General features: G+C 49.6%; 2 protein-coding genes across 5 annotated transcripts; both read right to left on the bottom strand.

Annotated features, from left to right (window-relative positions):
- Nucleotides 1–690: 690 nt before the first annotated feature.
- Nucleotides 691–9,536, bottom strand: ZPR1 (ZPR1 zinc finger). 3 transcript variants are annotated; one of them, XM_032285448.1, is made up of 14 exons: nt 9,251–9,525; nt 8,948–9,109; nt 8,442–8,532; nt 7,999–8,069; nt 7,276–7,362; nt 6,996–7,118; nt 6,596–6,643; nt 6,353–6,419; nt 5,875–5,945; nt 5,050–5,139; nt 4,455–4,565; nt 3,695–3,781; nt 2,019–2,084; nt 691–1,303 (listed from the first exon to the last, which is right to left on the bottom strand). In XM_032285448.1, the coding sequence occupies exons 1-14, from the start codon at nt 9,452–9,454 to the stop codon at nt 1,169–1,171; spliced, it is 1,413 nt and encodes a 470-aa protein (XP_032141339.1). In that variant the 5' UTR covers nt 9,455–9,525; the 3' UTR covers nt 691–1,168. The 3 variants fall into 3 exon arrangements, with proteins under 3 accessions (XP_032141339.1, XP_032141340.1, XP_032141341.1); XM_032285449.1 differs by having other exon boundaries at nt 9,284–9,520; XM_032285450.1 differs by lacking the exon at nt 5,875–5,945 and having other exon boundaries at nt 6,357–6,419; nt 9,251–9,536.
- Nucleotides 9,537–11,707: 2,171 nt separating this feature from the next.
- APOA5 (apolipoprotein A5) lies at nt 11,708–14,419 on the bottom strand. Of its 2 annotated transcripts, none has more exons than XM_032285445.1 (4): nt 14,306–14,419; nt 13,613–13,669; nt 13,369–13,480; nt 11,708–12,863 (listed from the first exon to the last, which is right to left on the bottom strand). In XM_032285445.1, the coding sequence occupies exons 2-4, from the start codon at nt 13,659–13,661 to the stop codon at nt 11,924–11,926; spliced, it is 1,101 nt and encodes a 366-aa protein (XP_032141336.1). In that variant the 5' UTR covers nt 13,662–13,669; nt 14,306–14,419; the 3' UTR covers nt 11,708–11,923. The 2 variants fall into 2 exon arrangements, with proteins under 2 accessions (XP_032141336.1, XP_032141337.1); XM_032285446.1 differs by lacking the exon at nt 14,306–14,419 and adding an exon at nt 14,167–14,209.
- Nucleotides 14,420–14,728: the final 309 nt, after the last annotated feature.

Raw genomic sequence — 14,728 nt, 5'->3', positions numbered from 1 at the left:
TAATAAAGACCAATGAACTGGTCTTTATTGAACAAATACCCTGCAGTCTGCACTGCAGGAGTCACCTTTTATTTATGAAAGGCAGCAGACTATAGTGCAAAGAGCACCAGCTAGCAAGTCCAGGGCCTGAGCAGCAGAGTGCTCACTGGTCTTTAACTTTCGGAACAATTGCAGATGGCCTCCTGTCTCTCTGGTTAAATGTGTTTTGCCATTTGTAACTGAGAGTGGGGCTAACTGATCGGATAACCCCACTGGCTCTAACCTCACAGCTCTTGCATGTGCAGTTCCTCTGCCGGGAAATCTCTTCCCCCAGCTACCCACACGGCTCACTCCCTAACCTCCTCAGCTTTGCCCAAATGTCAAATGATCACCTTCTTGTTCAGAAGATCTTTCCTACTTCCCCTTTCCTTGCACAACCAGCCCCCATCTCTGCTTTACATTCCTCCGTGTACTGTTTCCTGATCTGTTTGTCATTTTTCCCCACTAGACTTAAAGTTCCATAAAAGAGATTTATGATGTCCTCTGTTCTGTAGTGTGCTTGGCACAAAGTAGACAAGCAAGCATCTGTTGAAGGAATGAATTAAATGCCAGCTGCAATCTCCAAATTACAGTGGACACACAGGAAAATTTTCTTTAGGAGGCTGAATTCTAACAACATGATATCAAACACAGATAGAGCCAATACAGAGGCCAGTTTGAAAGTCATCATTTTAATGGTAACTCCTTCACTTGTGCTGGACTCGGTCTCCCCTCAGGAGACTCCTTTCCTGTTGAAAGTCAGTATTTTACAATATTCAGAACCGACAACCAAACTCCAGGTGTAAATTTATCCCAACTTCTCCAACTTCAGAGTTCCAACCTTAAGAGGACAGAGCATTATGTGGAGGGAGGGTAAAGACTTGCTATGAAAAAAGTGATCATGACATACCCCTAGTTCATTTCTGGGTTTCTTCCTAGGCCAATTCAAAACCTCCAAAATAAGGTCAAGTAACACAATAGGCTCGCATTTGCATCACAAGCTGTTTAGAAAGTGTGCCTAGATCTGACTCAGACCAGGATGTCCGTCCCACCATGGGCAAGGGCTGGTGCAGAGGGCACTCCCAGCCTTCTAATACTAATAACCTGCAGAATGAGCGGCGCTGGAGGCTGGCTCTTGACCCACCCACTGCTACCGTTGTGGAGCCAGGCCAGCCTCATAGCCCTCTGTCTTCATGTCATTGAGCCCTAGCTCCTCATTTTGGTCAAAAGTGCGCTTGTAACGCTCCACCTTCATCTCAGGATCATCTTCAGGTGCATACACATTCTGCAAGGTCAAGGACAGATAATCAGTGCCACCGTGCCACTTCCCTCCCTGCAGGCAGCTTCCAACTCCCACTTTCACAAGAACTAATGACTTTGGGGGTTTTTTTCTTCTATTTATTGGCCTCCAATTTCCCATGGCTAGACGGAACTAGAGGGTAGCAACAGTGCCCACAAGAACCAAGGGTGGAAAAGCCCAGCCCCAGAATCAGGGAACAATCCATTTATTTTGTTACATCTGCACCTTCTTATGAAACATGTGGCAATGGTCTTAATCTTGGAAAGAACTTACAAGAGTTTTGCCTGACCCATGATAAATATTCAATAAATGTTCAAGGTACCTCAATCACCAGACTACCTCCCCAGTCAACTTTTAAAGCCTCTCAGTTTCCTATCTTGGCCTCAGGACAAGGAACCATTTCTCCTCACTCCATAATCAGATTTGCAAAATGAAAACTCCAGAACTGGGGACAAGAGTTAGACTATAGGAAAAAAGAAGCCTCAGAGTATCCATTTTTTCCTTCCTTACATACACTTAAAAAAAAAAAATCCTCTCCCACACCCTCCTCTTTTCTCCCTTATGTATCTTCTAATTTCTGCCTCTTTGGTAAAAAGCAGTCCCTTTGGAATCAAGTCTTTCCGTTTCTAAGGAAATGATATATATTCAAGGAAGATCACAAAATGTATCTTTATGAAACATCAGACAAGGTCTACCATACCTGCAAATAACTGTTTCCTGCTGGATCATCCATAATAAAGTGGGCCTTCATATTACCTTCGATAATCTAAAGGAGAGAGAGAGAGAACAAGGCAAGTAAACTTTACATAATCCCCCCCCAAAAAAAGGGGCTATGTCTGCCAGACAAGAACCAATCCAATTTATATTACAGAATCCTCAAAAGTTTTAAGAATTGGTGTAATTAGGTAGCTCTAAAAGTAAAGTGGAAAGGATCTAAAATAAGGACTGGTGAGAAAACCTAACATCAGCAACCTGTGGACTGAAGGGTGCTGGCCCAGTTGAGACTGGAGGGAAAGGAATCAAGAACAAGGAGGTTAAATGAATGTAAGCTTATGGGAAACAGAATACATACACACCCCAGCCCTTCCCCATAGCTCTCAGAACACTGCCAGACAAGCCTTTACCCTCAGGCCAGGAAATGGAACAGCAAGGAGATGAGAGGAATCTGACCGGCCCAGGAGGAAATACCTAACAGTTCTGGCATTGGAGGCTACCTCAACAAAATGGCTAAGCTAAATCCCCCTGCATTAAGCCCCATGTCAACAAGGCTCACCCTACTCAGATCTTTAGGCCTCTACTTGTAAGAAGACAATCAATGATTATCAGACATGTGAGCAAAGCCCTTAAAACTGAAAGACAGGAAATTAAATGGGGAAAAAATCGGATGCAAGGAGAAAAAAAATCTCAAAAAAAATCCAACATCAGTATTCTCAAGAAGCACTATATAAACTGCATGCTAAAAAAATTAAAAAAAAAAAAAAAAAAAAAAAAAACATAATAATAATCCCCAAGAAGAAAAAATACTACATCCTTAAGACAGGATTCTATTTTTTAAAAAACTCTTTGGAAAGTAAAAATTTTAGTGGAAATGAAAACCTCAATTGAAGAGTTGGAAAATAAAGTTGAGGGAATCTCCCAAAGTAGAACAAAAAAAACCCCAAGAAACTAAAAATAGGACAAAAAAAAAAAGTAAATTATAGAAGACCAGACAAGTAAGTCTAATATCTAAAACCCAGGAGTTTTCAGAAAGAACAGAAAAAATAATCAGAAAAAAGATAATCCCCAATAGAATAATTCATGAAAGCTTCCTAGAACTGAACCACATGAGTTTTCCAGACTGAAAAGATCCATAGATTCACCAAGTGCTTAGCCCACTGGGTAAAAAGTGACCCACACCAAGGCACATCCTAAACTTCCACATCAGAGACAAAGAGATCACAGACTAGGTCACATATAAAAGACCAGGAATCAAAATGGCTTCAGACTTCTCAACAGCCAAACTGGAAGACAGCAGTGCAGTGTCTTCACCAAACTGGAAGACTGTAGAGCAGTGTCTTCAAATTTCTGGTAAAAAATTATTTCTATCCTAGAATCCTATTCCCAGCCAATAGTCACTTCAGTGTGATAACAGAAATATTCGAACATGGAAGGTCCCAGAAATTTTATTTCCCATGCACTTTTTCCTAGGAAGTTACTGGAAAAGATGCTCCAACAAAATAAGGGTGAAAAACAAGAAAGAAGACATGGAATATAGGGAACCAGAAGAATCCCCAACCTGATGGTTAGATCTTCAAAAAGTCGCAAGACACGAGCATGCAGCCTCTTGTTCACTGGAGCCCCAGGACTCTAAGTACTGACTGGCCAGTGACCTCTTACCTGGTCCATCTTCTGGCTAAACTCCTGCAGTTTCTCCATCTGGCCAGGACTGGAACTGTCGCCCAGTGTGAAAGGGTTTTTGGTCACCTGCAATAAATGACATACAAATTGTGTGAATACTGGCTTTATGTTTGTTAGGCCTGACCATAAATTAGGAAGGCGGTGGCAGTGGATGCCCAATCAGAGAAACTTCATTTCCATTTAGTCCACACCACCTTTCTGACCAAAGCAGTCACTCCTAGGAGTCTACGGGATAATGTGCCAAGATAACAAAACTGGCAATGTAAAACAAAATCTAGAAACATGTTCTTAGAATATAATCTCTAATCCTAATTTGGAGAAGAAATGCTAAGAAAAAGTACAATTTACAAATACAAAATGCCCATCAGAGTATCATATGAAATAATTCATCAAGAAGATAAATATTTGGGCTAAGTCAACACATACATGTACGTTTTTTATTTTGGGAAGTTTTAGGTGCGAGAAGGACCCTCATCCCCTAAATTTACAGTAAAATAAATGACTTATCCAAGACCAGAAAATAACTATAAAGTCTCAAAGTTAGGCCTGGAATTTCCATTCAACATTTCCCACAAACTTATCTTCACAATCCAAAATAATATGTAAGTCTCTTAAACCAGCTTTAAGGCAAAGAAACCCGGTTATCAGCATCGAAAACTAGGATGTCTGAAGTTTTTCAGTCCCTTTTCACACAGCCAAACTGCTCAAAGGTGGTTTACACTCTACTCAGGTGACTCACCAGTTCCCGGATGTCTTTCAGCAGCCCTTCCAGTGTGGTGAACTTGCCCCCGAGGACGGCCATTCCCAGTTCAAATTCTAGCTCTGGGATTTCCACACTGCAAGTCTCAGACTGTGAGATGAGACATCAGTTTAAGCTGTAAGTCAGAAGCAAAAACAGCCAACAAGAGGCCTCCTGCCCAGTTAATACTCGCAGTGATAGACTGGGGAAAAGGGCAGCTGTCCCAGTATCCTCTGACTCCCTTGTTAAAGTTTGAGACTCACTCCTGTCCATCTGAACCACGGGAATAGATCCAACTTAATAAAGGGAAACTCAGTCATAGCTTCAAGCTGTCAGGTATCCTCTCACTAGGGGATGGTAAAGAGGGCCCAGATAGACACTGGAAGCCAAAAAGCTGCCAAGTCATCAGAAAGAGCTAACAGGTCACCTTCTAAATCTGCAATTCCAACCTTGAATGAACCCCCTCTGCTCAGGGGTCCTCAAAGCCAGGGAAGTAGGAGACATCTCATGTCCCTGAACATTATTTCTAAAACACAGCTTCCTCTAGATATAGCTTATCTAACTTATGAGGACACTTTCCCAAGCAGACTGTTACCTTGAGGAGGTCTCTGGTCATATCTGAGGGATCTGTGATATGGAGGGTAATCCTGGTGCCCAAGGCTTCTACTGCTCCTCCAGATTTCACCTGCATAGGTAACAGGAGCAACAGAGAGAAGACCCCAAGCCTCGCTTGGTACCCAGGAGACTTGGAACGTAGGTTTGGACCTCCAATCAGTTAGGCCCACTAATAGCTACCAAAGACAGAGCCTTCTAAACAGCAGTCACCCAAACCAAAAAAACCAAGAGCTGTCCAGGGGCAGTGACCAACCCTGGTAACATGCCAAAACTTATCACAAATTGCCAACAAACTCTGAATTTACCCTAAAAAACGAAAAAACTGACTCTTGGGGTTGAAAGAGTTTTAAGCATTTATCCAGCCCTTTCATCCACTGCATCCAGTGTGTGGATCTCCTTTATAATAGTCTGGTTTAAGAATTTAATTAGCTTATACTCAGACACACTCAGGGGAAGGGAATTTATAATCCTCCAAGGCAGCCCATTCTATTTTCAGACAGCTCTGTTAAGCTCTTCATTGTGAAATCAAAATCTGCCTCCCTGAACTTCCACGCCTCTAAGGAGTGGGTCTTCCATATAATCAACCTTTAATATGTTTTAAACAAGTTATGGAATCTCTAACTTTTCTTCTCTAGGCTAATATCCCATTCCTTCAAGGGCTCATCACCCTACACTAGACCTAAGAGAAAGACCCAACCTGTTCCACACCCCCTGCCTGAGTCCTGAAGCAGACTTAGGAAGAATGATAGTTAAAAGGGGGTTACCCTTAAGCTAGTCTTCTTCCCAAATAATGGTGCCCACCCACCTCATTGGTCCGATGCCCGCAGTTCTCGCAGTTGGTAGCCATGATGATAACCTCCTTAAAGTGAGGGATTTCTGGAAAATGGAGTTAAGGAAATCTACTCCAAGGAGAACAAGACCACCATCTGAAGAAAAACAAAGCCAAACCCCACACAAACACAAATGCTGGTCCCAGAACTGCTGGAAATATTCACAAGAGGCAGTCCAGAGTCCTCCAGAAGAGGACAAGTTCCCAGCCCCTGATGATCCCTATTCACATGTTTGAAGGCATCGCTCAGACCACACCACACACAGTCTAGAGACCATGGCCTAAATTTCTCCTTGAACCCAAAAGCCAAGGTACACAGTCTAATCAAAGATAATATCCTCCTTATCACTGGGTATACAGCACATGCTTTCCTTAAAAGGGATGCTCCCAACCTGATTATAATCTTCATGCCTGAGTCAGATGAAGAGCAACCCAACTGCTTGGCAAAAGATACGTACTAGCTTCATGTTAGTCTGAGCGGGGGCATTGCATTCTGGGCAGTTTGTGTTGAACTGGAGCACCTGGAACACAATATAGGGACAAAGGGTGAGCCCTCCCAGATGGGATGTTCACACTGACGACACTCAGTTAGTATGCTGGTGGTCATCTGTGTTGGTGGCAAGAAGACAGACACTGAACAGCATCAGTCTCAGCCCATAACTCTGCTCCTTCCTCACCAGTAGCCAATGTGACTCACTTCATTTCTGAGATCTTCCTCTTCTGGCTTCTCTGCTGGTGCTTCTGCCTAAAATAGCAAAGATGCACATCACAAGCTGGCAGGTATACCTCAGTATCCCCAACACCCTGTCCTGGAGTGGGAGAAAATGCTCTGCTTCACTTAGGTCAGGTGCCATCTCATCAGTTAAAGAAACCAGAAAGTAAAGCCCCAACCAAACAGAGCTTAAGGCAGAATCACAGCCACTGCCATCCTTTCTGTGACATTTACCCAAGTCCTGGACATGAGCAAGATGAGCAGCACAAACAAGCTGAGACAGGGCACACAGAGCAGCAGCAGCAAAATCAGTTCCCACTGACTCCAAGCAATCCGGAGTACATGATAATTCCAGAGCATTCTCTGGATCCTTCAGTCTACTTACTTGAAGCCCCAGCATCTCTTCCTGCTGTCGGGTCCGGTTGTAGTGTGTGATCACCAGGGCATCATCTTTCTGAGGAGCATGTGGGTTTTCCACAAAGCTGTTCCCTGAGGGATCATCGATGATCTAACAAATGGGTGAAGAGAGGGTCACTGCAACAGGAAATCAAACAATCCTATATCACCTACCATCAGACCACTCAGGCACCACAATGGAAAATCCCAGCAGTCTTAATGGTCCCTCCTCCTCTAATCGAGGGTGATTCCAGTCTCTTAATACTCACCAGAGTGAAAGGAGAGGTTACTTGCTTTAGCTCCTTCAGTTTGACAATGAACTCATCAATTCTTTCAGCTGTGGCATCCTTGTTTGCCTGCCATGAACAGACAGTAAAGCATCAGCCCCGGTGGGATGCCTTATGCCCTGCCCCTTGTCATGCCCATGTTACTTCCATTAGGAAGTCACCACCTGTCTCAGTGTGACTGGAAACAGAGTGACTCAGGCTTCACAAGGAGAAGTAGCAAACAAGGCTGAAGTTGATGGGTTGTGACAGGTAAGCCTCATTTTTCTCACTCATTCAACCATTTAGCCCAGGCATTCATGCCAGGTTAGATATATGACGGTAAATATATCAGTCCTCTCATGGGGCTCCCCAGCCAGTTAAGGAGACAAATAACTAAAGACGCAGTTATAGTATATTACTTCTGTCATAATAAATCTAAAATGCAATGGAATACTCAAGAAACACAGACAACCCAAGAGGATTAGGAAAGGCTCTTCAGAGGTAAAGTTATATTGTCTGTCTGATGAGACCTGAATACATGCCGGGGGAGGGAAGGAGAAAAGACAAGAATTACAACATATGCAACATCCTAGCAGCTCCAGCACCACCATATGCTTACCCAAAAATTTCTCCAACATTCAACTATTCAGCCACATGAGACACTCTATTCAGACACATATAAGCAAATATTCCTTGAGCTGCTGCAATCAGAAAACCCCAGCTTACCCTTCGTGCAGGCTGGTCCTGCTCCAGGCCAGAGATAGCACGGGTGATCAATCCTTCAACAGTGGTCAGAGCTTGTGAACAAGAACAAAAGACAACTGGTCTTGGCCTTAGCTCTGTTATTAACTGCCTGTATGACCCTGGGCAATTCACTTAAACTCTCTGGGCTTTATTTCCTCATCTGTAAAATGAGAAGGCCAGGTGCAAGGTGCCATTCACGTCTGATAATAGCAATGCTAAAATTCTATAATAAGCATACTATGGGCTTACCATTACTTTCTATCATTTCCAGCTGTTTCCACTCATGAGAAACCAATGAAGATCACAATGATTACATGCTGGAACCCATACACAAATCATCAGACCTGGCACCAGGGGGTTTGCACGAAAGAGGGTAAGATTCTAGCTACATGTGAACAGCCCAAATATTCTGATCTTAAACTTACCTCCTTTCTGGCTAAAGGCAGGAATTTCAAAATCTAGCTCAGGAATCCTTGTGGTAGCAGAGTCAGTCTTCACCACTTCTCTGTTCATGTCCTGGGCAGAAAGTTAAACGTTCAGTACAAAGAGGATGCAGAACACCTTCTCCAAGCAATAATCAGGCTGTCCCCTTCCATCAGACCCCAGCCCAGCTGTCTCTCCCTCTCTCCACTCCACAGGGTCCAGACTGCTCCTTTCAAATAGTACAGGTGGTGTGAGCCAGGCTGTCCAAATGGTGAAAATACTATTCATAACAACTACTGCTCATATCATACACTCAGACAACATTTACAAAGCATTTCCACAAATCTTATCTCACTTGAGCTGGTGACAGCACCAGCAACATTTTACAAAAGAAACTAAGGCTAGGAGACATGGCGGATTTAAGTTCCGACCGCCTGGACCCGAGCTCTGACCCCAGTCCCCAAGCTCCCTCTAGAATACTGAGGTACCTGCTCTGAGGTCCTCTCACCTCCAGAGCCCTGACGGTCAAAGTGTAGCGCACTCCCTGGTCCTGGATCCTGCCTGCCGACTGGATCTCCGTGTTGTTCCAGCCACAGTGCTCGCAGGAAAAGGAGCTCACGATTATTTCTCTGAAGAAGGGAATCTTGGTGAGCAGGAGTCGCGTCATGCCCTGGTGAAATACAAGACAACGAAGGAAAGAATCAATGAAACTTCCGTTCCCCGCCCTACTGTCGCTGGGCGCGCCTCGGGGTCCCCGGCCGGGCCCATCAGGCTGGGTCCAACCCCCGGCTAGTCCCGGCCCAAGCCCTACCCTCCCGCCGACAGCGCCGTGCCCCCGCCTCACATTGCGGTAACAGTTCATGCAGAGCGACTCGATCTCGGTGGGCTGCTGCTCCTCGTCCTCGGCGCTGATGGGCCGGAACAGGTGACTCGGAGCGGACGGCGGGGCCGGAACGGGCGAAGGGGCGACGGCAGCCCCCGGGGGCCCCGGTTCCACAGCCCCGCTAGCCGCCATCGCCACCACGCGCAGTTGAGACCCCGGCTTCCGACTTCCGGTGTTCTCGCGGACGCACCCCTCTGTCGTCACTTCCGCCAGCTGCCACCACCCCCGCCTCTTTTCTTAAAGAGGCCGCAGACTCCGGGCCCTCGGGGAACAGTGTCGTCAAGGGCTCCTGGTTCCCGGGATTATATGACTTGAACCTTCCATCGCCAGCCGGATCCACCTCAACTCAGTCATCACTTCCCCCAAGACGGCCTCTCAGAACCAGAGCAGTTTTTTGCTTCTTCACAATAGCTCCACCGCACTGGGTTCTATTGGTCCCCACGTCGGTCTACAAGAGCCTTGAGGACAAGGAGCCTGGCTTGTCCCTGAGGAATGCCTGAGAAGGTGCGCCCGGAGCCGGACTGCCTGGTTCCAGTGTTGGGCCACATGCTGCTTGCGTTCTAGGGTCCCCCTCCGGGTGGTTCAGCTTCTTCCCCTCTCTCAGTCCCTCAATCCCTCTGTCCCTTTCTGTTCCTCCCACTCCCTGTTCTGTCCTCATCACTACCTTCCCCAATCCCAGCCTCAAGTACACAGCCCCCATTTTCACTCCCACCTCCTGATCCCCACCATAGCCCACCCCCTTGACCCATGCTTTTCAAGTTTCCCAACAACAACAAAAACACTTTTTTTGTTTCTACCTTTCCAGCACTTCCTCTCTCTAGGTGCGGGGGCCACAACCTGGTTCCCTTGCCAACATTGCCAAAATCCAGGTGACAGGGAAGACCAGACTGCCGGCATGATGAGCCTACATATGTGTGGGGTCTGTGCTATGGGATTGGTGAGCAGGCGTGTTGAGAACCCTGGGGCAGCAGGCTGAGCTGGGAGGAAAGGGAGCCGGACGGGACAGTTCAAAGGGAAGGGGCTTACCCTTTCCACTTCCCCCACCACACCCCAGTTTCACAGTTCCCAGGGGAGCTATGGGGAGCATTGGTGCCCCTGACTGACAGTTTGGGTGTCCCAAGAAGACAGTCCGGCGTAAAAAGAGGCCAAACTCTAGAACAGCAGGAACAAAGGAGACAGGCCACCTCAGGACTCTCAGGTCCACCAGGGCCACAGCTCCTGCAGACACAGCCCGCATTCCATACACACTGTCCTGTGTGGAGCAGGCTAGTGAACAGTGCAGGTGCAGAGGAAGGGCCTCCCGCCAAGTGTGACAGACAGCTGTTGTCTAGCCAGGAGCGGTGAAGCAGAGCCCAGACAGAGCCCCTTTGGCAGACCTGGACTGGGAGGGGTTGATGAGAAAGAGCAGCAGGGAAATGGAGTGGGCGATGGATGTGCTTTGGGGATAGTGGTGAGGCCACTGCTTTCAGACATGGTCCAGATGAGAGTCACACCAGGCAAACTTCTATCATAAACATCTATTTCATTTGAGCCAGAAGTCCAGGCTTCAGCTTGGGAGTCTGGAGGGAGGGGCTGGAGATGGGAAGCGCACACAGTATGCTCCCTAGAGAGTTTAAGGAGCTCCCACAGTTTGGAGGGTTCAGTCCCTTATTTAGGTGTAGAGCTATGTCAGGAAATGTGGGCTCTGCCTTTTCCCATCCCAGCCCTGCCCCCCACCCCTTTCGTACCCACCAGCATCAGAGCCAGCAGGGATATACACACACCATCACATGTTCTCCCCATGGTATTTTCCTCTTTCTCCCTTCTATTCCCCTGACAGAAGTTGCCACGGCAGCCCTGGGGATACAAGTGCTCCTCTCTGTGGACCAGCTGTAGCAGTGGCCACCAGGCAGCCAAAAGTGACCAGAGCCAAACTCCAGGATGTAGTGGCACAGGCTTCCAGCATCATGGCGAACAGGCTTGCAGATAATCGCCCACATGCATGGTGCCTTTCTCCCTCCCAACTCCCTCACCCTTGAAAGGAGCAACTTGCCAGGCATGGTAGTGAGTGCCTGTAGTCCCAGCTACTCGGGAGGCTGAGGTGGGAGGATCGCTTGAGGCCAGGAGTTCCGGGCCGTAGTGCGCTATGCCAATCGGGTGTCCGCACTAAGTTTGGCATCAATATGGTGACTTCCTGGGAGTGGGGGACCACCAGGTTGCCTAAGGAGGGGTGAACCGGCCCAGGTTGGAAATGGAGCAGGTCAAAACTCCCGTGCTGATCAGTAGTGGGATTGTGCCTGTGAATAGCCATCGCACTCCAGCCTGGGCAACATAGCGAGACCCCGTCTCTTTAAAAAAAAAAAAAAAAGCAACTTAATGAGAATTCCCAAATGAGCACTGGAAAGCTGGGTTTGCAAAGCCTGGTGAGTATAATGCATCCAGATGGGGGAGTCGCAGGAGGCTGGATATGTGAGAGACAGCAGCCCCTTTGGTGGCCTCCCTGTCCTGCACAGGACCTTCCACCCTCCACCCAGCCGGCCACTTTCAAGGACTAAACCATGCTGGAGGCTCAGGGTCAGGGCTCCCCAGACAAGGAGCTGAGAATAGGCCTGAAGTAGATCCTCAGGGCTCCTCCAGATGGCTGTGGCCCTGGTCATGAAGGCCGTAGGTGATATCTTCCCACAGGTCATCCAGACGGGCCTGCAGCTTGCTCAGGGCCTTGTCACTGTCCATTTGTCCAAACTCTGGGGCGAAGGCGCTGTGGCCTGGTGGAGGTGGTGCCAGCTGCTGCTGGACTTCCTCAGTCTCCTGGTCGATGGCACGAGTGAAGGCGGCGATCTGCAGGTAGGTGTCCTGGCGGAAAGCCTGGAGTCTCTGGCGCACCTCCTCGGAGAGCATCTCCGGGTCCAGGCCGCCCCCCTGCTCAGCCCCAGTGCCTGCAAAGGCGCGGCTAAGCTCTTCGCGCAGCTGGTCCAGGTTCTGTTGGATGCGTGCATGCAGAGCCTTGGCCTTGAGTGTGAGTTTGCGGGAGAGCACCTGCACGCAGCGGCTGAGGCGCGCGGGGCTGGCGGGGGCGTGCGGAGCCACACTGCGGTGCAGTTCCTGCACGTGGCGCCCGATGCCGCTCACCAGGCTCTCGGCGTACGGGTGGAAGAGCTCTTTGAAACGGCCGGTGTGGTGCACCACGCGGCTCTGCAGTTCCTGCAGCAAATCCCGCGCCTCGCCCACGCCCCCCAGCAGCTGGGCCTTGGTGTCTTCTCCTACCACGCGCAACTTCTCCTGAAGCTCCTGAACGCGCAGGGCCACCTGTTCCATCAGATCCATCGTGTAGGGCTTCAGCTGCTGCCTCAAGCCCTCCAAATTCCAGCCCACCAGCTCGTGCGCCTCTGCCATGTAGGGCTGCAGGCGCGCCCTCACCTCCTCCAACTCCTCCTGCAGTTGCTGCCGCATGCCCACCGGGTCCCGTGGGAGCCGAGGAGCCTCGCTCCCACTCAGGGGCCCCAGCTTTTCCAGGAACTTGTTCATATTGTTGAGGTCTTGCTCAAGGCTGTCTTTCAGGTTCCTGAGGAAGGGGACAGATACCCAGGCTGTCAGACTGCTAGCCCCCATCATCTCTCTTGTCCCCAAGTCGTCATGCACTGATCTTCTAGGGGAACCAAGGACGCAGGGCATTGGCCCCAGAATCAGGGGCTCTTGTCCTAACCCTGGCCAGTCACAACTTCTCACACACGAAGCATAAACACATCGCATATGCAAATCCAGACCTACAACACTGATCAAAGAAGCATAGATGCGCCACATCATCCTTTGATTCTGGGGACCGCAGCAGGGGTCCTCCCGGTCGATCCCAGGTCCCGCGCCTCAGTGGTCAAACGGACAACAGCTACAGAGTTGTTAAGGCAGGGGCTGCAGGCAGAGGGCGCTGAAGAGCCCAGGATGGCCGGGATCTGCGGGCAGACCTAGCACCGCTCCTTTCCTCTGTCCCAACAGGGGCCACAGACGCAGGGCATCATGGCATGGCCCAGCTGTCTCCTCCCTTCGCCCACACCCCTTCCCCGGGCACTCACGCGGGCTCACGAGCCATCTTCTGCTCATGGATCTGTTCCATCTTGCCTTTGTCCCCGCTGGTCTGGCGGAAGTAGTCCCAGAAGCCTTTCCGTGCCTGGGTGGCCGAAGACGCTGCGGACAGGCACTGGGTGATCAGGGCCTGGGCTCTCCTCCCCCGGGGTGGACAGGGCCCCCGGGGTGGACAGGGCCCCCAGGCCAGCCCCCACCCACACCCCCACGTTGAAGTCAGGGTCGGAGACCCACCTGAGAGGAGAGCCAGAGCCCAGGTGAGCACGGCAGCCATACTTGCCATTATCTGCTCTGAGAAGGCAAGTGGAGGGAGGCCTGGTTAGGGAAAGAAGCAGAGGAAGGACATGACTCAGGGGGCCTCTCCAGGGACAACTGCCCAAAATCCTGTTAACCCTTCCTTGGGGTGGGGAGCACAGAGCTGTTGAGGCTCAAGAGTCCTGACCTAGGTGAGTCAAAGAGGCTGGGGTGTCTTCCTCAGACACGGGGAGAGGGTGTGCCCTTGCCAACTCAGTCAGATAGCAGGGAGCATGGTGCTCTTGCCCCTTCGTAAATGTCCCCGACCCCAGGAGCAGCTCCCTAGGCCACTTCTACCACCTGTCCCTGCCCACCTGTCCCCCTCCCTCCCATTTCATGGTGGGAAAAACTGAGGCATAACGAGGGCAAAGAAGCAACTCTGCCAAAGTGCTCCAAGAGGATGTCTTAGGGGCCACCCCAGGCTCTCCCCTGAGGCCACCTGCCATGCCTTCCCTCAGGGCTGCGGCCCCCATCCCTCTGCCCCAGCTGCTCACCTGCTCACATCTGGGCACAGAGAGCAAACATTCTGCTTTATACTCCAGGGCCCTGAGCCCCTGGCACCAATTGCTCTGAGTAAATACCACGTGGAGGTTCAAAAGAGGTTGACCTCAGCTGCCTCCCAGCACTTACCTCCTCCTGCCCTTTCTCTGGCACCCAGAGGGTTAATGAGTGCCCTGGTGTCAGGGCTGCCCCAGTAGAGAAGTGTTTCCCAGAAGCTTTACTGGGAATGGGGTTAAACTTCTCACCCAATTTCCCCCAAACCTTGTGACCTTTAACCTTCACACTGACCTGCTGGCTGGCCCACCAATAGAGAAGGGCCTGTTTATCTTCCAAGGGCCCCTTCTTACACAACTACTCAGAGGCACTGTGTCCCTGCCAGCAAGACAGAGAGTGTCCAGCTGCCAGCCAGAGCCTGAGCAGCCCCTGACAGCTCCACTACAGGCTCCTCAGGCAGCCTGGGGAGAACCAGTATTCACAGGGTTAAAGAACCCCCCACATCCCCCTTTATGGAATAATCCTGGAACAAGCAAGGGAAGCTAAGCAGGGTGAGGATGA

The sequence above is a fragment of the Sapajus apella genome, unplaced genomic scaffold (assembly GCF_009761245.1).
Source record: "Sapajus apella isolate SASKATOON/1434 unplaced genomic scaffold, GSC_monkey_1.0 scaffold16, whole genome shotgun sequence".
Lineage (NCBI taxonomy): Eukaryota > Metazoa > Chordata > Mammalia > Primates > Cebidae > Sapajus > Sapajus apella.
The sequence above is the reverse complement of the archived record's forward strand: the minus strand, read 5'-3'. Positions and strand labels throughout refer to the sequence as shown.

Coding starts and splice junctions, on each gene's coding strand:
- ZPR1 (XM_032285448.1), bottom strand. CDS start 9,454: ATGGCGGCTAGCGGGGCTGTGGAACCGGGGCCCCCGGGGGCTGCCGTC. Junction 8,533..8,947: donor TGACCGTCAGGGCTCTGGAG/GTGAGAGGACCT, acceptor CTTTCTGCCCAG/GACATGAACAGAGAAGTGGT. Junction 5,140..5,874: donor GCGGGCATCGGACCAATGAG/GTGGGTGGGCAC, acceptor TTACCTATGCAG/GTGAAATCTGGAGGAGCAGT.
- APOA5 (XM_032285445.1), bottom strand. CDS start 13,661: ATGGCAAGTATGGCTGCCGTGCTCACCTGGGCTCTGGCTCTCCTCTCA. Junction 13,481..13,612: donor GGCTCTGGCTCTCCTCTCAG/GTGGGTCTCCGA, acceptor GCCTGTCCGCAG/CGTCTTCGGCCACCCAGGCA. Junction 12,864..13,368: donor AAGATGGCTCGTGAGCCCGC/GTGAGTGCCCGG, acceptor CCCCTTCCTCAG/GAACCTGAAAGACAGCCTTG.